Source organism: Hypomesus transpacificus, chromosome 3 (assembly GCF_021917145.1).
Source record: "Hypomesus transpacificus isolate Combined female chromosome 3, fHypTra1, whole genome shotgun sequence".
Lineage (NCBI taxonomy): Eukaryota > Metazoa > Chordata > Actinopteri > Osmeriformes > Osmeridae > Hypomesus > Hypomesus transpacificus.
The window spans coordinates 9,343,585-9,365,277 of NC_061062.1; the positions used below are offsets into that span (position 1 = coordinate 9,343,585).

Genomic DNA, 21,693 nt, shown 5'->3' on the forward strand with positions numbered 1-21,693 from the left:
CACCGGGGAGCACCGGGGTTGCTTTGCGTGAGAGGGAGTGTGAAGGATAGAGATGTGTGTGTGTGTGCCCTCCTCTGTGTCCACACAGAAGGAGAAAACTCAGCCAGTGTTGGCTTCCTTAAGAATTCACACAATACACTGACTGCATGTCCATTCTTAGGCAAACGTAAGTAATGCGCAGGTATGAAGAGGTCACTTCTTGATTCCCACCCATCTCCCTCCTTCTCCTGCCATCGTCACTGTCTAAACACACATACACCTGTGAATCTCACTACTGTTGTAGGTATCGTTTCCCCCTCTGTTTAAATGTTAAACAGCAGCCCACGTGAGGTGCTGGAGAACAACTTCTCCCTCCTCCCCCCGACCAGTAAGCTCTCAGAGAGAGAGAGATATACAGACACACAGAGAGAGACAGAGAGAGACAGAGCGCATGAGCATTTTGGTATGTGTGCGTGCCTGCATGTGTGGCCGCACAAAATGAGCCACGCTCATCCTCCCCGCTACGTTCCTCCATCACTCTGCATATTCAGTCGTCACGCACTCTGCTCTGATGATCGCACTTGTTACTCACACCTTTTTTCACCTGCCTCCACCTTCACCCCTCAACCAAACCCAGCACTTGCCAATCACTTCCTTACACATGTCACTTCCAGGAAGCATCGGGACGAGGACCTTGAGATGGGACCGGTCACGCAAGGCCAGAACCCCTTCAATCCTCTCGGTCTTGTACACCCCCTCGTCAATAATACATGGACACTTTCATTATAGGCTTTGAAGCTGCCTTCGGGCTGAGGCAGGCTTACTCATGCTCAGGGAGGGGCCATGGGGGTGGGGGGATAGGAGGACAGGACAGGAAGTGATGGGACGATCTGACGTTGAAAGTTTGAATTGTGGGGCGGAGGACAAGGAGGGACACACAGTGTTATTTTGTATTTGAAGACAGTGAGTCACTCCATGATCATTGGCCATCTGTGGTATTGCTATCTCTTTTATTGAGTCTTTAGACATGCGATGGTATCAGTGATGTTGTCTGGGCAGGTGGAACTTTTTGACCGAAGAAGTCTCGCTTAAACCCTGAAGAGGAGGTCGTCTTTACTTTTCAGTGTGAAAACGACAAAGTGGCACTTAGATTTTGACAATGTAAACCGTTATATTGGAATAAATCTAACAGGCCAGCTGCAAAGTTTTGACCTGTTCTCTACTGATGAAAGTTGATTGCTTGAGAACCACTTGACTTATTAAAAACAAATGGCCAGACAGGAAATGTTATAGTTGCCTTTTGAATCTGGCTTTCTGAGGCAGTCTTGACAGTTTCCAACTGAGGCTAGTAGAAACCAAACCACATAGAATGTCTTACAAATCTGAGATTTGGCATGTGAGATGGACAATAACGTTCAACAGCTAGCTAACCTCCGACCAGAACAAACATTCATTTGTAAGCAGACAGGGTTGGAAGAAGATGCGGTTTGAGACAAGTTCAAGCTTCTTCTCAAACACAACAATCCTGCCACCATCCATCCAAACATACAGACCCCTGGTCACAAACTATAAGCGTTGCCCTTAAACAGGACACAGGAAAGCTATTTGTAAACACTTGCATGCCAATGAGTTGTCTTTCCCGGCCGACAGGGCCGAGACCAACTCCCATTGTATATTAATAGGGCGGTTGAGTGTATAATTCATGGGGAAGGATTACTTTGGAGCGCTGGTCCCAGGCCTGCTCCTTGTCCTCACGCTCGTGCTCCCAGCACTGACACAGCCCGTACTAACAATACCGGACATGTGCAGGACTGCCTCCCTCTCCACTGCCCACCCCAACGCCCATTATAATAATATATTCAAGGATTAAAGGGGTTTTATCTTGGAGTCCAATGAATTATGAATGGGAAATTTCAAAATTTAATTGCCCCGAATTAAATGATTCAAGATAATGTTTCTTTTATAAATTCGTAATAGGGCCAGGGGGCAAAGTAGGGGAAAATACATTAAATAATACTTTTTACCCCCCCTCCCAACAAAAGAGAAAGGGGAGGAAAAGAATGGGGATGGTGACCTTGTGTCTGTGGAGGAGAACATGGGATCTGAAGGCCAGAAGGAAGAAAAGGGTCAGGAGTAGACAAAGAACAACACGGCACACGACTGAAGTGAGAAATTAGATGAACTTTAATCTCCGGCCCGTTCAATGTGGACAGATTTCTCTCAAGTTTGCTTATCCTCCAAATAGACTGTACTGTACAACCTCCTTCTTTACGCAGAAAACAACTCAAACTACTGCATCGTGGGAAGATGGAGAGGAGTCTGTTGACAGTGGTTTATATTTTAATTGTGTGTATTGTTAAATCTGTAAGGGTCTACAAAGTTAGTCAATATCATCTTGGAAAAGCAGCATATAGATTGGGTTACAAATGGGTGGAAAATGTAAACAATTAAAAAACAAGTACCAAATCATATATTTTACATATGCTGCAAGTAATATTTGAAATGAAGTACTCAGATTAACACTTGCAGTGTATGCTGTAAACTGACATGCAGCTCATTCTAAAAGCTGGTGACAGATCCAGAAAAGTAGGACCTTACAGAAGCATTATTAAAATGTTAGGCCCGGGTTGAAGATAATTTCTATTTAATTCTGAAAATAGTTGCTCCTGTCATGGCAAAACATTTGTATAAACCAGATGACACAAATATACAAACTTAGGACTCCTCTACCAACACCACCACTACTAGAAAATGAAATGAGCACAGTACCAGTTGTTATTTATGTACTATACTGCATGTCTAGCTGGACACCAGGTTGCGACAAATGTTAACACAAGCCAATGCTGCAAATATAAAAGATAACAGAAAAAACTAAACAACAAAATGATCAGAAGCAGTCTAATATAGGATGAGCCCTGTTGAGATGAACCCATGGCTGTCCAACAGTCCAAATTGAAATGATTACAACGTGATTGTGTCAAATAAATGGATCAATTTACAGGTCATGCTTGGCTGAGGTTTGAATTTTGATCCCCTTTCTGACAGTATGGCTTTATCTTAGGCGAGCATAAGTGAGACCCTCATCGTTATGACGAGACATCCTTAGGTCATTACTGCAACTTGAGAGCTTAAGGTACATTCATAAAGTAATTAAGTTCAGACAGCTCAGTCACCCACAACGTATACAACCTCATTTGACTCAAATAATAGATTGTCACATTTCAAACTGCTCAAACTCAAAGGAATCTTGTCAAGTGCAGAGATCTGCCTTGTACACCAGATCTCTTCAGTTCTGTTGCAAACGCTATTAGAAGGAAACAGTAAGAGGAAAGTGAGATGGCAGCGGTCTCAACAGAGATGTCATAACCTGAATCTAGATGTGTATTCAGACAAATAACGATGTCTGGGTCAAACATTAAGAGGAAGCTATTGGAATATTAACTTGAGCAAACAAAAACAAAATGTTTTTTTTTTTGGTCTACCTGGAAGTAAGGGAGACATCCATTATTAGTAAAGACATCACAAAGGGGTTTTACAAATTGCAATTAACTTGATGTAAACCAGTGAAGCATTTCTAAAAAACAAAACAAAGCCACGTTTAATTAAAAATGACTTACTGTACTGCTCAAAAGACAGAGATACTCTGACAGACATATTCAACTGCCAGTTTCTGCTGCGGACACCTAACAATAGCCACATTGGATGAACAGACAGTGAAAGGTTCTGCCATTGGTTTTTATTTAAATTTGTTTCAGCTCCTTCTTTATTTCTGTGCGTCACTTAAGAAAGACAAAAATAAATAAACAGTAAGGGGCCGTGGCTTGTCTTCCACAATAATAGAGATATATCTATTTACTATTCTCTTTGGGTTTGTCTCCAGTTCGTTGGGCACTTAGGCTGTTGACGTCTTTTATGTGAGAAACAGCCTTCTCATGATCCATTTGGACTTCCTGTTCTGGGATACCATCTTGCATTGAGTTAGCAGTATTGCTTATGTCCAACTTTGAAGTAGCACTTTTGCTAACCTCTTGAGTTGGGCTAGCTAATTTACAAGCCTCCTGCAGTGGGCTAGTGTCTCCATTAGCTTCCACAATCGGGCTTGCATCTTCACTGGCATCCACGGTCGGGCTAACATCCGTACCATTGATCAACTTGACATTTCCGTTGACTAAAGGGACCTCCCTCTCCCCGTCGCCCCGCCCCAGGTCTTCCTCCTGGGAGAGGACCTCGGTCAGGCTCAGCTCCTGCTCAACTGCCTCCACCTCCTCAAGCTTGCGCAAAATGATCGGTATCTTAGCATCCACGTCAGCATTCTCCAGCAGTGCGATGTCGCTCTCCTCGTAGCGGGGCAGCGGAGCGCCCTCTTCCAGCTGCTTCTGGAAGTGCAGGCGCTTGGCCCGTCCGCTGCCAGACGCCCGCTCCAGGATCAGCTTCTCAGCCAGGCGGAGCTGGATGGCGACGCGAGAGTGGAGGGAGAGGTCGGGCTTCTCCAACTCACACCGGTCCTCCTGGATAGAGGGAAGTGGGTAGGGGACATACCATGAAAAACACCAGGGTGCGAGGGGCGGAGACAGAGGTGGGGGAGGGGGGGGACAGGGAAATTAACAAGAAAAGAAGATACCACAGACGGTGTTAAAAATCTGTAGTTTCACTTAAATAAAGAAATGTCAGTGGATGAGATTGGAGAGGAGATGTGGTTGGAGAGGGTCTGCTCCAGACCTCTGAGGAGGTCTTGTATGTCTTAAGGAGCAGGGCAGCCCGGGTCTCCAGGAAGGTCCACAGCTTGATCTCGTTCTCCCAGCTCACTGGGAACTCTGTGTTGCCCAGGGTAAAGATCTTATTGATGGCGTGCTCTCCAAGAAGGTAGTCCTTCAGCTCCTCTGCAAGGAGAAAGAGACCAAACACAGAGGCATTCAAGGGAAAACATTTGGGGATATAAGCTTTAAGCTTGTGCGCAGGCTAAACATTTAAGAGTTCCCAGCAATCAGACAAAGAAAATAAATAAAAATGAATTTCAGTCAAAGTGAAAGACTCTTGTGAACAGTGTGTTTCATGGGGGCACCTGCTTGGCCAAACTCCAGCCGTCTGGGGGTTGGTTATTTACCATGACGACACCCTTCATGATAACTACTCACTCCTCTGTAGCAGCCAGAGCATAGCTTCATTAACAGGTAAGCAAGAGAGAGCCTCCAGGGTCAACAGCTTAAATCGTTAGCGGTTCCCTTTCCAGGCCTTTTAACCAAACCAGTTTGATCAGAGCCATTACATCATCGCACTTTGATGACACAAGCTGAAGATGAAAGGTTTGGAGCGCGCCAGCGGCTAGCGTGGTGCGCGGTGCGTCCTAGTGTCACATCTGTATAGGAACAAGACCCCTAATCCTACCCCTCCCAGCTTCCCCCTCCACTTCCAAAGGGGCTGGGGCCATTTTAAAAATTAACATGCAGCAAGGGTGTGAATAATATATGGTGGTGGGCCTGAGGAGGAGGCCTAGCCTAAGGAGGATGCGGCCTCGCTCAGGCGCGTTGGGGATTTATGACACCGCCCGTGTTTCTGCATACACGGCGATGAATATTTCAGGCCCCCGCGGATTGTTCCCTTCCACACATCTGGAGTCCTGCCTTGATCAATTAACCACCTAAGGGAACGGACAGTACACCCCCCCCCCAGCTCCTTCACCTCCACCTTCTTCTACCCTTCGTTTCCGCTCGACTCCAGCTGGCGAGCCGGGGTGGGAAGCAGCCGCCTGGCGGAGGGGCGAGCGAGGAGCGAGCGAGGAGCGTGCTGGGAAGAGTGTGTGGAGCGTGGCGTGTGGAGGTTGTGTGACCGGGGTTTGTGACCGCGGCAAAGACGATCCACTGGGAAAGTCCTCGTGCCAAAGTTTGAGGTTGTGTGTGTGTGTCTTACCCTCGGTCATGCAGAAGACCCTGAGGAAGGCCAGCAGCTGGGCAGAGATGGGGGGCTCGCTGCAGTGCAGGGCAAAGATGCTAGACCTAAAGGAACAGAAAGTTACAAATGCTATCATGAAAGTCACAAATGGTCGAAATTCTTCCAACAAAACCTTTCTCTTACATGCACAGTGGTGACTTGACACAGCAAATCCATACCCTCCTGATGTGTCAGAGGTGGGTGACTTGCAGTAATTCCCTCTCACCCAATTCACAAACATCAGCAGAAACGCAGGCATCATTCCAATAAACTCAATACAAGGGCTATTTCGCGTCACTCTATGAAGTTACAGGATTTAAGGCAGAAACTAAAGTAGGAGATAAAAAAAAGCCAAGGCAAAACAATAGCATCTTACCATTATGTCACAGACAAAGGCAATTTCAGGGGGCAATATTTTCCTGGATTTCAACAAATTGATCAATGTAACCATAGACATGGCTGACATTATTACATCTCACATGTATTAGAGGCCAGCTTCTACAGCGTAACTATTAAATTACCTCTGTGCCCATTGCTACAGCGAGACTGCATCCAAGCAAAGCAAATTACCTCTTTCTAACAAAGCCTACTCTGAGAGACTATGGCCTGGTTCAGAATGCCTTCATAATGCTGTGAGTCGAGCCCACACTGTAATATAGGCCAGACACACAGAAAGAAAGGGGAAAAGGAAGGATGTTGGATGGATGGAGGAACGTGGAACACTGGAAATTCCCTTTTTTCGACATTCAAAGAGGACCAACAAACAGCAGCTCAAAAGCAAGACAACCTCACTTTCATCCTTGTTCTCTCTCTCTGTGTCTCTGTTTCTCTGTGTCTCTCTCTGTCTCTGTGTCTCTCTCTCTCGGTGTCTCTCTCTCTCTCTGTGTCTCTCTCTCTCTCTCTCTGTCAACTGACAGTGTGCCACTTCCTTTGAAACCACACATCACTGTATCTGTCAGTTTAATAGAGCACCAACAGCAACAATGGGGATTCTTTCATTTAATTTCCACTGTTGAGATTTAACGTGTCATCAATAAGAGATTAAAAGGCGTCTGATTATAAATGCCATGGAGAGAGGGCTGCATAATATTAGGGTAATGATAAAATGATTAAGCTCGGCGGTGATGAAAGTGCCGGGGCGGACGTAAATGATGCATGGCCCTGTGTTGTTGTGGAGGAGCGAGGCTGGTGGTGGGTGCTCCTGGTGCCTGGGTCTGGGAGGAGGCTTACGCTGGGATGCCGGCGCGGGCCAGCACCTCGGCCTTCATGGCGTACAGACGCTCGCTCTTGCTCACGCCCAGCTTGATCTTGACCCGGTCGTGGGCGTTGTCCTCGAAGAAGAAGCCGTTGTGGATGACAAACTCGGCGTTGGAGCGGGTGCCGTAGAAGATGTAGATCTGCGGGCGGGGGGGGGGGGGGGGGGGGAGGGATAGGAGGTCAAACGAGAAAAGAGAAAAGTCCTTCAAAGTGGGGGAACTGATCCTGAAAGGCTTCGTGGAGGTAGTTTCAATCTGAATGGCAACGTGTTTTGAGAATGTAGTGGAGTCGTGTCCTAGTGCTTTGTGGAAGACATCCGTGAGTCTCGTATGAGACTCAGCCCTCTCTCTCGCTCTCTCCAAATACCCCACTCATATACGTGGAATATGGACCATAACGGGAGGAGTGGAGAGTGAGAAGTAAAGAGGGAGAGGAGAGAGAGGTAGAGAAACCAAAAAGGCTGGTACAAAAAAACACAGTTTCATATGTTCTTGCTGTTCCACTGCCCAGAAATTGTAATCGGACGATCAGATCAGAGATGAAATGGCAAGACTTTCGAGTCCCTCTCTGGTCCTGTACTGCAGCCCCCCGGCCCAGACACCCCCACCTTCACTCATGCGCCCCCGCCCCCCCCCCCCCCCCCCCCCCCCACATCTCTCTGTCCCTCTGAATCTTATCAAATAATTCCTGTTGTAAAGAGAGACATGGAGCGAGAGAGAGAAACAGGGAGGGAGAAGAGTGTGTGTGTGTGTGTGTGCGCGCGCGCGCGCGTGTGTGTCGGGGAAGGCCCTTGGCTGTAAAGAGGCAGCTGAGGGATTAAAGAGGAAGAACACCTGGCTCAATCCATCCCTCTTCTTATTCTCTCCCTCTAACCTCTCCTCCTCCTGTCCTCACCGTCTGAGCGCATGGCACGGCCTCCTCTTCTGGACTGGGTTGATAACAAACCCAACAAGCCACAGTGTGTGTGTGTGTGTGTGTGTGTGAGTGAGGGTGGGTGAAAGCAAGGGGGCACTCACCTGATCGTTCTCTTTGTAATCTTGCAAGGCGACACATTCACACCTGTCGTCCTCCAGGTTGTAGCCCGTGGTGATCTGAACAGAGAGCAGAGCAAGCTCATCGATTGGTCGCTTTTTGGATCGGATAAGAAGTGAAAGGGATTGGTTAGGTGCTGGGTGGCTGGGAATGATTTCATAAGTGTATCTTGAGTTCTCCGAGCAGGTGTCTATGACAAGACGTGTTTGGGAAAGGAAACCCTTACTGCAACGACTAGTTTTTCCTCAGAATATGATACATGTCCTTGTTCTCAAATGAGAACGTCAAGGGGACAATGATAAAAATAAAAGATAAGCGAGCCAAAAACAGAAAATCATTAGAGAAAACGTTTTAACTGAGCATGCACCATGCATTTAAAGATCACACAATGAATAAGATTTCCATGTACAGAGTTAGCGAGACCTGAAATGAAGGAAATTGAGTTGACACATATCATTTCTCAATAACGGCAAATCTGATGAAGAATAAAGCAGATACGCAAAAAATTTGCCGAGGCAAGGCAAACAACATCACTTTTTATCAAACCCAAACCATGGGGAATACATTGGAAAACGTTCCATTGCATGTCTTAATGATGCAGTTTCACATTTTAAGGACTTTCTTCCCTGTTAAATCTCATTAGAGGGTATAAACACAAGCTATGATATTGCTCTGCTTCAATCAGCCACTGAACACAATCAGAGCCAAATAATCCTGATAAATAGAAAAATAAAAACAACTCCCTTGAGATGAGCCTAATCAAATGAGGAATTTTTTACAGATCTGGCTTCACTGGCAAACTTGCATTCTGTGTGTACGTGTTTGTGTGTGTATATATACACGTTTATATATGTTTATACTATTGTCAGTACAGTTGTCGAGTTGCAGTACAGGTTCTAGACCTGTGCATGCATGTTGTAGGCATGCTGGAAAGACTCACCAGGCCGTTGGTATGGTTACACATGTCCCACAACGGGATGAGGGCTAAGGTGACCCGGACGCCATCCTCAGTGGGGATCTGGTTCTGACGGGTCATCACTGAGGAAACTGCCCATCTGGGGGGAGGAGGAAGGGGGGGACGACGACGAGACGACACTCACCAGTCAGGAAAAGGTTGGATTAATCCTAATCAAAGCTAACACTCGTTACTCAGGTATCGTGAGTCCCAATCGTGAGGGCCAATCACAACCATTTATCTAATATCGGGCAGGTTTGATACAATGACTCTACAGAGAAGTGCCACTAAGGCATTTTCGTAAACGACCAAGATGGCCAGACTAATCCGCATTTGCGAACTGGTTTGGCGATGCCAGGCTAACTGTCAATTGGAGACTTCCAAGGAACGGCTCTCGTCATGGAACATGCGGCCATGCCTCCTGCAAGGTGAATCATAAATCATGGTTGGGTGATCGTTTATTAACGCAAGTTGTAATAAGTCATGTGAGATATCAGCCGTTCATTTAGGAGGTCATAAAACTATTATCTGCCGTATCTTGTGCTAATCTAGGAGCGTGAGCAGGAGAGTGATCATTACAGGGGGGGGGGGGGGGGGGCAGCGCTGACAAGAGGAAGCCGGACACCTTTTTCCACATCTCATTGCCCAGCAGGAGCGGAGCCTTGCATCAGACTTGAGGATGGGAACGGGCGGGGGGGCGGGGGGGATAAAAAGAAAGCCGTGGCAATAAATTATTCCCTCAAAGATAATTTGACTCTTAATGAAAGAACAATGAGAACAAACGCCCTCGTTTTGGAGGGGGCCATCCTGCCTCGTGGCAGTTGCTCTAGATTCTTGTACTCACACACACACATGTTTTAAACAGGTCTTATGAGAGGGAGGAGGGACACCTATTCAAAAAACAATAAGCACACACACACACCAACCTGTAGTCATCGAATGTAAAGGCATCCTTCAAGGGCAGCTTACTGGCGGTGGGATGAGTCTGAAGATTGAAGGTGAGAAAGAGAGGAGGGGGGGAAAAATAGAGAGAGAGAGCAAAAATAAAAACACAAATCAGTGTGTGAAATTTCATTATGCGTGGGATGGGGGGGACTAACGGACGCCTAACAAGGGTGTGGGAGTATGGGGAGGGGTGAGGGGGGCAGTGTGTGCGAGCATGGTCCATCGACGCATGGGGCTGGGGGGGGGGGGGGATCAGGGTGGCGGGAGCCCCCCATACATCACTGTCAACTTAATTTGTTGTGCCCAGCAGCCGTCATAAATCTGCTTCATCAATTTGAGGAGGTGGGGAGGGGGGGAGGGTGGCTGACAAGACACACACACACACACGTGCGCGCGCACACACACACCCATAGCAGGAGCGCCACTTGAATCTACATTTTAATGCTGCGGCCGCGGTCGCCCCCAAGGGCTCATTTGCAATGAGCCTGAGCTGCTGCTGGTGAGCTGGGGTTACATGGTGGAGGGGAGAGAGCGAGGGCTGGAGAGAGGGCAGAGCACACGAGAGAGAGAGGGGAGCGCTACGGAAGACGAGAGAAGAGAGAGGTGGTTGCGGGGTAAGGATGATAATACTAAATCTGCTCTCTCCATCTAGTTCTAAAATGCATGTGTGTGCATTTTGCAAAATGCACGTGTGTGTGTGTGCGTGCGTGTAAAGTTAGGGAGAACCCTGTGCTTGAGCTTCTACGCGCTGCCTCTGAGAGCCATTAAAAGATAAGAGACCGGTGGTAGGAGGAGGCCGAGGGCTGAGAGGAGAGAAGGAAGAAAGCAAAAACAGGGGAAAGAGAAGGAGAATAGGGGAAGGAGAAGGAGAGGGAAGGAGAGCCACCGAGGATAGAGAGATGAAGGGGGAAAGGAGAGGCAGGGGAGAGCAATAGTGAACAAAGAATGAAAGAAAGACACAAAGGAAGTATAGAAAATAGACAGAAGGAAAGAAGTTCTCTGGTTCAGGGTTCATAGTGAGTTCAATGCTGGTCTGTGGGGGCCAGCTGCTCTCAGAACTCAACAGTCATCCAGCGGCCTGGGCCGTCCTTCCCGTTAGCCCCGCGTTTGAAAGTAGACAAGCCAGACAGAGCTCGACACCGTCAGAGGTCGTTTTTGGTGGAGAGACTGGTCCACGAGTGAGACGTGGACCAGTCTCCCACACAAAGGGGGCACACTGGTGCATGTTGAGCTCTTGATGCATTAGCATCACCAGGCGAGGGTCATCCATCATGAGCCACTGTGGAGTGTGTGAGAGAGAGAGAGACATTGGGGGGGGGGGGGGGGGGGGGGGGGGGGGGTGTAGTGAGTTGAGAGGGACAGAAACAAGTGAGGGGTAGCTTACATGGAGAGAGCGGCATAGAAAGGGGAGAAGCAGGGGGTGGTAGAGAGAGGGAGGAGGTCAGGTCCTGGAAAACAATTAGTGCGTGGAGACCACGCAGGGCAAAGGCTTGTGGGTATCAGGTCCTGGTAAGAGGCTGCTAATTGGTTCAGGACCAGAAGATAGAAGGCAGCTCTGATGTCATTGAGTCACTAGATTAGACCGGCAGACTACTGATGAACGCCTTGACTGTTAGGTCAAGTATGACCAGGCCCCTATTTTGGCTAATCCCTGGGTATGATCATTTCAGAATCACCAGGTAAAAATGATCTATATGAATGCACAAAGCAGCGGACTCGAGCCAGGGTGAGGATGAGCAAGAGCCTTCTAGCACATTTGGCCAGGGTGTCTGTGTGTGTGGTACGCACTGATATCAAGGAAGCACTGGAGAGAGAGGGGAGGAGGAGGAGGGAGAGAGAAAGGAAGAGAACATGGAGTGAGAAAGAGGAAAGGATGGAAGGAAGGTAACAGAGACGACACCTATGGGACTCAACCATTTGTCATCACACACACACACACCCCCCCAAGGTTACTCTGCGTTCCGTGCATACCAGGGGTCACCTTATGAAGTCCTTTCACAGCCACACGCCCCCCCAGGTTGTGCACACGCAACACTTGAACACACACAAACACACACACAAACTCTTGTGTATTCACACATAACCCTATCCCATGCCAGGTCTAAGGAGGGGCTGATGTGTAGGAGACAGAAGCAGACAGCCACAGTCCTGTTCCAACCCAAGACAGGTGATGTCTATCCCTCCCTTCATCTGTGTGTATGTGTGTGTGGGTGTGTTATGCGCGAGATAGTGTGTGCATACATTGAGGGGCAGCTAAGGTGGACTGGGGGGGAGGGGGGGGGCTGGTGGCGGGGGCCGTGTAGACAGGTCCTCTCTCTGTCTCCTATTCTACATGTAAGGGAAGGTACAATCAGGTCAATTCAATTCAAAGCCAATGCGACAAGCTAATTTTCCAGCCCGGTCATCTGCAGCCGCCTCTAAGAGGGGAGAGGGTGTCTGTGCGTGTGTGTGTGTGTGTGAGAGAGAGAGACGGAAGGAAGGAAAGAGAGTGAAAGAGAGAAGGGGGGGGGAGGGGGGCTGACATTGAAAATAGTCATTACACTGACACCAGCGGCCCCCAAACCTAGGGACAGGAACGAAGGAGGGATGGAGAGATACAAAGAAAAAAGGAGGGTTTAGGAGAAAAGGAAGAAAAAGAGGAGAGGTGAGAGGAAGACAGGGGTGACGAGAGGGAGCACTGGGGGGAAGAGGGGTGGACGAAATGAAAGAGAAACGTAGTTGAGGTGACAGGGACACGTGCACACACACACACACACACACCTCTATACAAACGCAGTGCCAGCCAAGCGAGAAGGAGAGTTAGAGATGGAGATAGGAGAGAGAGAGAGGGAGAGATAGAACAATGTTTAAATGTCACCTTGTTCACTTAAAACTCGCTTGTCTTAAACACTCGTGACCAGCCAATAAGACTCTCACTGCTATCAAAGTAATCAATGTATACCATACCATGACAATGGTAATTCCTACAGGTGATCATTCAATTTGAATGTTATTCAGAAACGATTCTTCTCATGTTTGGCCAGGCATCTACACATACTGTAGCCACTGGTAAGTACAGTAAGTAAACACAAGAGAGTGGTGGAGAGAGAAGCTGGGAACGAGGCAGACAGGGAGAGTTGGAAACAGAGAGAGGGAGATAGAAAGAGAGAGAAGTATCATTGTGATAGTTTTATCTGGATTTACCTAAGCGATGTTATGGTTCGTACAGAAGCAGCTCTGGGCTGTTCTTTAACTCGTCGCTACCATCTAGTGGCCAATATTATGGAACTGCACATCACTGACAGGCTGTGATCGATTTCAAACAAGGCATTTGTCAAGCTGTGTTTGGTGCTTCAGAGACACATGCCATACACTGTGAAAAGCAAGAAAAAATCCTAAACAAATCTAAGGCTTTTTCAATTAATGTATTCATATTGAGGGTTTTGTCTATGTGTTAAAATGGTGAAACCAAATTGTTTCAGTCAATTGTGCAAGTCAAACATCCTTGATAAACGACCAAGTTTATTCAAGATCTTAAAATAGGCAACTCAAAAGAGTGGAGGTTATAAATAATAAAACTGACAATACCTTCCAGACAACTAAACTATAGATTTTTAATTAAGAATGACAGTCGAGGCAAGGAAACTGAAAAAAACATTGAATGTTTCCATTCCATAAATGTGTGACGCCTCATCTTGTAAGCGTTGCCTAATTAACAGTCAACCTAATGAAGACTTCAAAAGGCATTCCAAAATCTAGAACTCAAAATAATTTAGGGAGAAAATCTTTTCAGAACACACGGAGCCGACACCAAAGGAAAATATCCTGGCTGTTGCTCGTCGTTTTGATCAGAGCAGACACTAAAGGAATTGTCACTCTGACGCTGTGTTTTAATAACGCAGCATTAGCATATTTGGAGATTTGCATCACAATACATCAGTCTAGCCAACACTTAAGACTTCATAATAAAGGGAATATTGCATGGCCTCTCTGTCTTCTGTGTTGAATTGATAGCACTGCCGGAGATAAACCGGACCTGAAAACGTGGACGGAAATAAACCATGGAGACTGGAGAGGACTATTACTCTGCTTCAGCAGGACTGAGGTGAACACTGTTGTTTTAACAACCCGTCGTTTAAAATGGGAGCCTTACTTTGTCGATTGGACTGAAAACGTTGGCCAGAGAACATTCCAAACAACATTCTAGTGTTACATGTCGGACCAACCTCTTTTAGGGATGCCATTGAACCAAGGTGTTCAACACAGGTAAATGTGTTCTTGAATATTTGACTGACTCTGAATGGATTCAACAAATCCAATGAAGACAAGGTAGTAGTTGGGTTTCTGGCTGCAGCTCGCATAGGGAGCTCATGTCTAGTTCTGTGCAGGGTGGGTTTACATTTACATTTAGTCATTTAGCAGACGCTCTAATCCAGAGCGGGACAATCCCCCCGAGCCAAGTAGGGTGAAGTGCCTTGCCCAAAGTCACAACGTCATTTGGCATGGCGGGGAATCGATCCGGCAACCTTCTGATTACTAGCCCGACTCCCTCACCACACAGCCATCTGACTCCTCTATAGCTCAGTTGTAGAGCATTGGACTGCACTTCAAGAGGTCCCAAGTTCAAATCCTCTCTTTGGATACAAACGTTTACATGATCGTAGTATTATTCTGTACATTTTCCCCTTCCAGTTAAGGAAAAGTGAAATGTCCCCCCCCCTGCTGGTGACGTTGTAGTACTACAAGGCCAGGTCCCCAACCCCCAGCTCTGTGTGTCATTGGCAGCTTATCAGAGGCCTGTGAAATTGAGTGCAAGACGGCACTCTAAACCTGCTCTGGGCCCCCATCTCACCCTCCACCCGTCTGCTCTCCGCTCCACGGCTGGAAACCTCTTACTGCCTGATTCCTCTTGCCAGGCAACAGACATGCTGACAGACAGGAGAAGGGCGAGCGAGAGAGAGAGAACGAGAGAGAGAGGTGAGATAAGGAGAGGACAGCAAACAAGGGAAGAGAAGAGTGCGAGCGAGAGAGCGATCGAGAGAGAGGGTGTCATATGGAGAAGAGGGCAAATAAGGGAGGGAGAGAAAGAGCGAAAGCAAGTGCAGCGGACTGAAATGCAGACCCCAGATTGGGCGAATAAAGAAGCCGTGGTCATAACTCCTCTTTGAAGGGACATGGGCCTGGACCTCAAATCCAAGGGGTTACATTCAATCGACTGTGAAACATGCAGTCAAACCAGGGAGCTGTGGGCTTCAGGATGCAAAGTCCAAACGATGCGACTGGCTCCCTCACAAAACACACACACACGCGCGCGCGCTTACCTGGACCACCTTGTAGAAGTATGCGTACTGGCGCGCTGTGTTCTTGTACTGACTCAGCACGTCCTGCACGGCCTGCGTGCCCAGCAGGTGGCGCACCTCCTCCTCCTCGTAGTAGAGGGGCGTGTCGTACTCGGAGGGCAGAGTCTTGATGTAGGGCAGCCACGGCGAGGCGGGCTCCGAGCGCTCGCACAGCAGGTGCAGAGCCAGCGTCACGTTGCCCATGGCCTGGAGGATTCGGTCCTGGCTGTACAGGGGGCCTGGTGGGGAGAGCATTTGACTACACATGAAGAAGTTCCCCCAGTGCTGGATGTGCTTGGGATATGGGGGCACTGTGGGGGTTGGCACTGTGTTGGTCGGCCGTGGAAAAGGCCACGCCCTGGTCAGCGCCAGGGGCAAACGCCCAGCCGAGCCTTAAGTTTCTAGGAGGCTATTCAAGGTTATTTATTTATAGAAGTGTATCCCTGTGTATGTGTGTGTGTGTATAACAGATTTAAAAGCACATGGACGTACCCAGGACAGAGTTCTTAGCTGACTCCACAGTCATCAGCATGCTCCTGGGGATCCACAGGAACAGCTCCTCTGCCTGCCCACACAACATATTACACCCCGTTTACATTGGACTCCTTAGCAAAAACAACTCCAAACCATTGTTGACCTTAGTTATTGCTATGGTTGGCCATTGATCAGCCTCCAGAATGGGAGGGAGAGACAAAAGGGACAGGAGCCAGATTAGCACGCCTTTTGTCGCATCGACCGGCCCCAGCGGGCGGGCATTTTTGAGAAGTCGATGAGGGCTGATTGGGGGTCATTAGGAGGAGAAGGCCAATGAGGGCGCCTCCTACCTGGCTCTGCTAATGGAGGAGCTGATCAATCTGTGGTGTTCACTGGGGGGGAGGTGGGGTCTGGAGGCCGTGCATCAGGTCAGCTCATCGAACATCAATGAACATGTGTTTTACTTGGTACTGTAGAGAGTGTGTGTGTGTGTGTGGGGGGGGTGCTCTGCAGGGTGTTGTGGACGCACCTTGATGTCCCTGGTAGCGCGGAGGCCGAAGCCCTCGTCTCCAAAGTCGGCGATCTGGAAGCCGTCGCAGGAGGCCCCGCTCTCCTGGGCCCAGGCCATGAGCTCAGAGAAGTACTCCTCCCTGGTGCCCTCAAACATCACCGACAGTCCTTGGGGGGGGGGGGGGGGGGGGGGGGGGGTGACACGCACACGCGTTTCACCTGTCTCTTGTGTGTGTGGGAGTTGGTGATAGTGAGTTTTTGTGTGTGTGAATTTGTGATAGGAAGTGTTTGCATATGTATGTATGTATGTATGTATATGCATACGTATGTGTGTCACAGCCTACCTTTCTGCTTCTTGCGGATCTTCTCCACCAGGGCTCGTATCTGAACATACTCCTCCCACTCTTTCCCTGGAGCGGGGGCAGCACTGCTACACTCTACACACACGCAGGTGCACACACACACACACACACACACCTTAGTAAGCAGCTTCCTCTTACAACTTCAGCTGGTACACTTTTGATCAACGTGACAAAAAATGGCAATTAGGCCACATAGTAACAACTGTTATTATGCGGTTCATATCATTCATCTGAGAATACAATTTGATGAACTTCGTTATCAAGGGTTCAAACTAAAGTAGGACATAATCAGTCCCATCATCAGGAACGGAAACTGATCTTTATAAACCCAATGTGGTCATTTCAATACTCTTAATGGAGATGCATTCCAGTTGAAACAGCACTCAACTAACATGACCGTCTTAACTGAATACAAATGCTGGGTTCTTGCTTCATTAAAGGAAGTGAGGGAGGAAGTGGTTAGGGAGTGTTTTCACAGGCTGATGGTCAGGAAGTACACGTACTCTGTAGGAGCTCAGAGATGAGGCTCATCATCTCCTTGGGGGACACCACGGCCGCGGCGCCTGTCCCTGACTTCTGAGTCTTCACTCGACTCTTCTTCCCCATGGTGCAACTGGACAGCAGAGCAAGGGCAAAGGGGCTGGGAAAGAGATGCTTCAAGTTATTATTCTATTATTCATTGACTTACTTCCTTTAGTCATATATAAGTCTACGCCAGGGGTCTCCAACTGTTCCTGGAGAGCTACCTGCCTGTTGGTTCAACTGTTCCTGGAGAGCTACCTGCCTGTTGGTTCAACTGTTCCTGGAGAGCTACCTGCCTGTTGGTTCACTGTTCCTGGAGAGCTACCTGCCTGTTGGTTCAACTGTTCCTGGAGAGCTACCTGCCTGTTGGTTCAACTGTTCTTGGAGAGCTACCTGCCTGTTGTTTTGGGTGTTTATGTTGGTGGACACCAGCTAGCAACAACACCAAAGTAATGGAGAAATAAAAACTGGAATCAATTCCCCCATAGCCTGGAACTGCCAGACACATTCGAAAATGTGTTTTAGTGTGGAACCTCTGGGTGTTTATCAACGGGCGCAGAACAAAACGCCTCAGGACATAATTGGATGGATACAATCAAACAGAGCAACGAAACATCTTGGAGCAACAAAAAATCCCCCCCCCCCCCCCCTCCCAAAAGGTCTGGCATTGTTCTTTGCGATGTACACTAGAGGGCACAAGAGAGCGACTCTTACGAGTAGACTGAGCTGAGAGTGACCAAAAGTGGCAGGCTATTTTTTGTTCATCTTGGCACAGGATATCAGTGTTTCCCACACATAGACTAATTTGTGGCGGTGCGCCACAGAGTCAACACCGGCCGCCACACATTGCGTTTCGTGAAACAATTTTTTATTATCGCTATTTAGGTTAAAACACGCAGCGTATTCGTTCAGCTGCATTTCCTTTCCCCTGCTCTCCCTCCGTCTCTCTGTCACTCATCTTTCCCACATATGCACACAGTCACAACGTCAGCACACGTTAGCAACAATGCATACATATGCCGTTCTAGTAAGACCGACAGCGAGCCTTCAGCATTAGTGCCGTAGCTAAAAGTCGAGGAAAGTTGAGGCTACTTTTCGCTAGGTACCTTACTCACATTTACATTTAGTCATTTAGCAGACGCTCTTATCCAGAGCGAGTTACAGTACTCGAAGTTTCCCCTTCGTTCTTTTGGTGAGAAGTCTCAGGAGCTAGCTACTTACTCGGCGTCATGGAGCCGACCAGTTAAATAGTTGTTTAGCACTAGCGTTGCTACATGCATAATGCAGAAATGATATGTTAGTTGTTGTTAATTTGTGAAGGTGTGAATCATTTTGGATTAATATTTAATGTAACAAATTATTAACAAATTAACTGTGTAACGAATTATTAACGAAGGAATTATTACGACCCCCCCCCCCCCCCCCGTCTGACAACCCCCACCCCTCCCCGCCACAATTAGATTTCTAATCTGTGGAAAACACTGGATATCCATTCAAATGACCTAGCTTTCCTTTAGAAAATGAAGGGGAACAACTGGTGATGGAAACTCTAATTGACCATAAATTTCAGCACTTGACAAGACATAGGCTCAAACTAACCCAGTTCAGGGTTTTTTTCCAGGCAACCGGCAGTACATTTGGTTTTCACACGAAAGAAACATCTCCTGAGAAAATGTCTTAACATCGAAGAAAGATATTGTGCTCTTTCATTCTGAGTCAGGATTTTAATTTCATGATCACTGCGTCGTCCTAGCATTGCAGTCGATCTTGTGGCACAGATGCATAGGGTATTTATTATGAAGACCCACGTGTGCAACTTCCTTGCTGCAGCAAGAGTCAATCTGTGAAAGGAAAAGAAAATATTCCTAACTGTAGACTGACTCAGCTCAGGAAAAATAAAATTTTCATTCAATGACGAGGCAATGTTATTTCAATATCTGCTTCAGTTAGATTAAAACGTCTGTTTTAATGTAGGAGAAAAATAAGCAAATCAATGATGTGATCAATCATTCCTGCTCAGCTGTGACTATCAAAGCCCACGCTGGTGCTGACCTTCAGCAGCACACTAGTAGGTCTACATGTCTCCTGCAAGACTGGGACACAGAATAAGTCTAGAGTAGTCTACTCTCAGGTTATAACACCCATGGATGGATGCTGTCAAACTACACTTTAGCCCTGGCCTAGGCTAGACATGTGAAAGCATGGCAGATACAGTAACATAGGCTAAACTTAGCCTAGGGTTATGCGGCACGGACAATGCGGTGCGTTAAGCAGCGTTTCTAGCGTGGTAGTAATGATGGCTTAAAATAGACGGTGTCAATGGTCAGTTTACACTATACATCTGAACCTTAGACCATTTCCACTGGCCATCTTAGCAAGTGGGCTAATGTTTATCTGTCTAACCCCTCTGCAGCTGCTCTCGCTCCCCCCCCCCCCCCCGTCTCTCTCCCCCCTTTCATTGGTCTCTCTCCCCCTCCTCTCTCAGACCAACCCTGCCCCCCCTCCCTCCCTCATTCTCACTCTGTCACCTGCTCTTCTTGAAAGTCTTTGCTAAAGCTAAAAGCAGCGCCACTGCTACAGGCCAGAGCAGTGTGTTGGCAGTGTGAGGCCCTTCTGCAATCCAAAACACAGTCGGTTCCACCACTCTTGAGAATAATTTGTCCATAGAGTGTGCCGGGAACGTCACAAATGCATGCAAGTCTATATTGATATCTGATGCCTGGATAAAATAGGTCAAAAACACAGACTAAAACTCCAGCAGATTTGCGAGGATGAGGGCTATATGAAGCACCAGCTGCTCAAGGCAAACAGACACCCAATCGCAGCTCTTGTCACTTTGCAACATGTTGTGTCCACAGACTCCTCAAAATGCTGCTGGCAAGACAGCTGTGTCACCTATTCCCCAGCAATATTACAGCCAAATCCCAGTTTGGCCTGATGCTTTGCATTTGACTTGAAAGTGCAATTTAAGATGGAACTAAACACTTCAGCATCACCTTGGTGGGTAAAATTCCCTGTCTAGTGGGAAAGATATGAGCCATCAAACTACTTTCAGGACACGGAGAGAATAATGTGCACACAACTTACACACGTATAACATTGAGGTCTGGAAGCTATATTTGAAAACTCCAGTTTTACTCTCAAATGTTCAGAGAGCTACAATACTTAACCAAATTCAAGAAGTCACATTGTGAAGACAATAATGCTTTAAATGGTTAACACGATGTTTAGAACAACCCAACATTGAGGCTCCTCTGTGCACAATCTCCCCACCACTAACACTCAAGCAGACAAAGTTTCGCACTCCTTTCATCACTTTTTCGGGCAAGGGCCACGGCACGGCCATAGTTCAATCTGGCAATGGTTGAAAGGCTGCCAAAAGTCCACTCCACCAACACATGCAACTATGTACCCATTAAGGGCGAAGAGAACACTGCTGTCTCTATGTGGTCGGACCAAACTTTAAAACCTGAAAGCCGAGGACTGCCATCTCGGTGTGAAAGGGATTCTTTAATGAGGTCTCTCTGCCAACTGACAGCTAACAACGTGAATAAAACGTTGTGAGTTTATCATGGTCTAGTTTCACCATATTAATAATAATAGCTACAATCTATTTTGCATGGAAATATCGTTGATATTATTCAAGCGAGTACTAATCTGTGCTATTATGGATGTTAATCAGATCATTGGGACCCAGGTAAACTAACAATAGCGGGTGTTTCTTAACTTCACATTGCACTAGCTATCATGATCACAGGGGAAAGTACCAAACTAGCCTAGCTGGTTACCCAGTAGCTAGAGAGCTGAATCACGCCCATCGAATACGAAATCTAATTGGACTAGATAGCTCAACTCTGCTAGCAACGGACGAGCCCATTCATTTAAAACCACGACGTGGTTTGAATTTACATATGCTAGCTCACTAATCGTACATAACAGATAACCATTCACTCACCCAGCTAGTGACAAGCTGAACTGAAGTGTAACAACCAGCGAGCATTAGAGTTAGCCAGCTAGCTAATCTGACTGGCTCTTTACTGTATTATGTTGTTCCCTCCCTGCCTGTCTGGTTGGTTGGTTCGCCAGTTTGCAAGCAACACTTTCTGAGCAGCAATGCCTGCAATGGTGTTGGCAGGCAGCTAAAGCTTCAAAACATTTACACATGTTAATAATGATTGTGCGGACATCATTTATTTAAAAACACTTTGCAGAACAAAGTTACCTTCTAATTGACAGCCGATCCTCCTGTCAGACTGGAATTCAATCCTCTTCCACAAGGTACAGCAGTGAAACCGAACCTGATGTTGAATTTTAAGAGCCACGCCCGTAACACAGTTTTGAAAGGATTTGATTGGAGCAATACGGTTATACGCCCACATAAACAAAACGTTCATTCTGGAATCCTATTGGT

At 47.3% G+C, this 21,693-nt stretch overlaps 1 protein-coding gene across 1 annotated transcript; it reads right to left on the reverse strand.

Moving 5' to 3' along the window:
* Nucleotides 1-2,140: 2,140 nt before the first annotated feature.
* On the reverse strand, nt 2,141-21,590 carry setd3 (SET domain containing 3, actin histidine methyltransferase). The gene is made up of 13 exons (XM_047014218.1): nt 21,505-21,590; nt 17,264-17,400; nt 16,743-16,835; nt 16,418-16,566; nt 15,907-15,979; nt 15,397-15,653; nt 10,078-10,136; nt 9,137-9,251; nt 8,181-8,255; nt 7,138-7,304; nt 5,887-5,972; nt 4,699-4,859; nt 2,141-4,487 (listed from the first exon to the last, which is right to left on the reverse strand). The coding sequence occupies exons 2-13, from the start codon at nt 17,364-17,366 to the stop codon at nt 3,828-3,830; spliced, it is 1,998 nt and encodes a 665-aa protein (XP_046870174.1). The 5' UTR covers nt 17,367-17,400; nt 21,505-21,590; the 3' UTR covers nt 2,141-3,827.
* Nucleotides 21,591-21,693: the final 103 nt, after the last annotated feature.

Coding starts and splice junctions, on each gene's coding strand:
- setd3 (XM_047014218.1), bottom strand. CDS start 17,366: ATGGGGAAGAAGAGTCGAGTGAAGACTCAGAAGTCAGGGACAGGCGCC. Junction 16,567..16,742: donor GATCCGCAAGAAGCAGAAAG/GTAGGCTGTGAC, acceptor CCCCCCCCCAAG/GACTGTCGGTGATGTTTGAG. Junction 4,488..4,698: donor CATACAAGACCTCCTCAGAG/GTCTGGAGCAGA, acceptor CCCTCTATCCAG/GAGGACCGGTGTGAGTTGGA.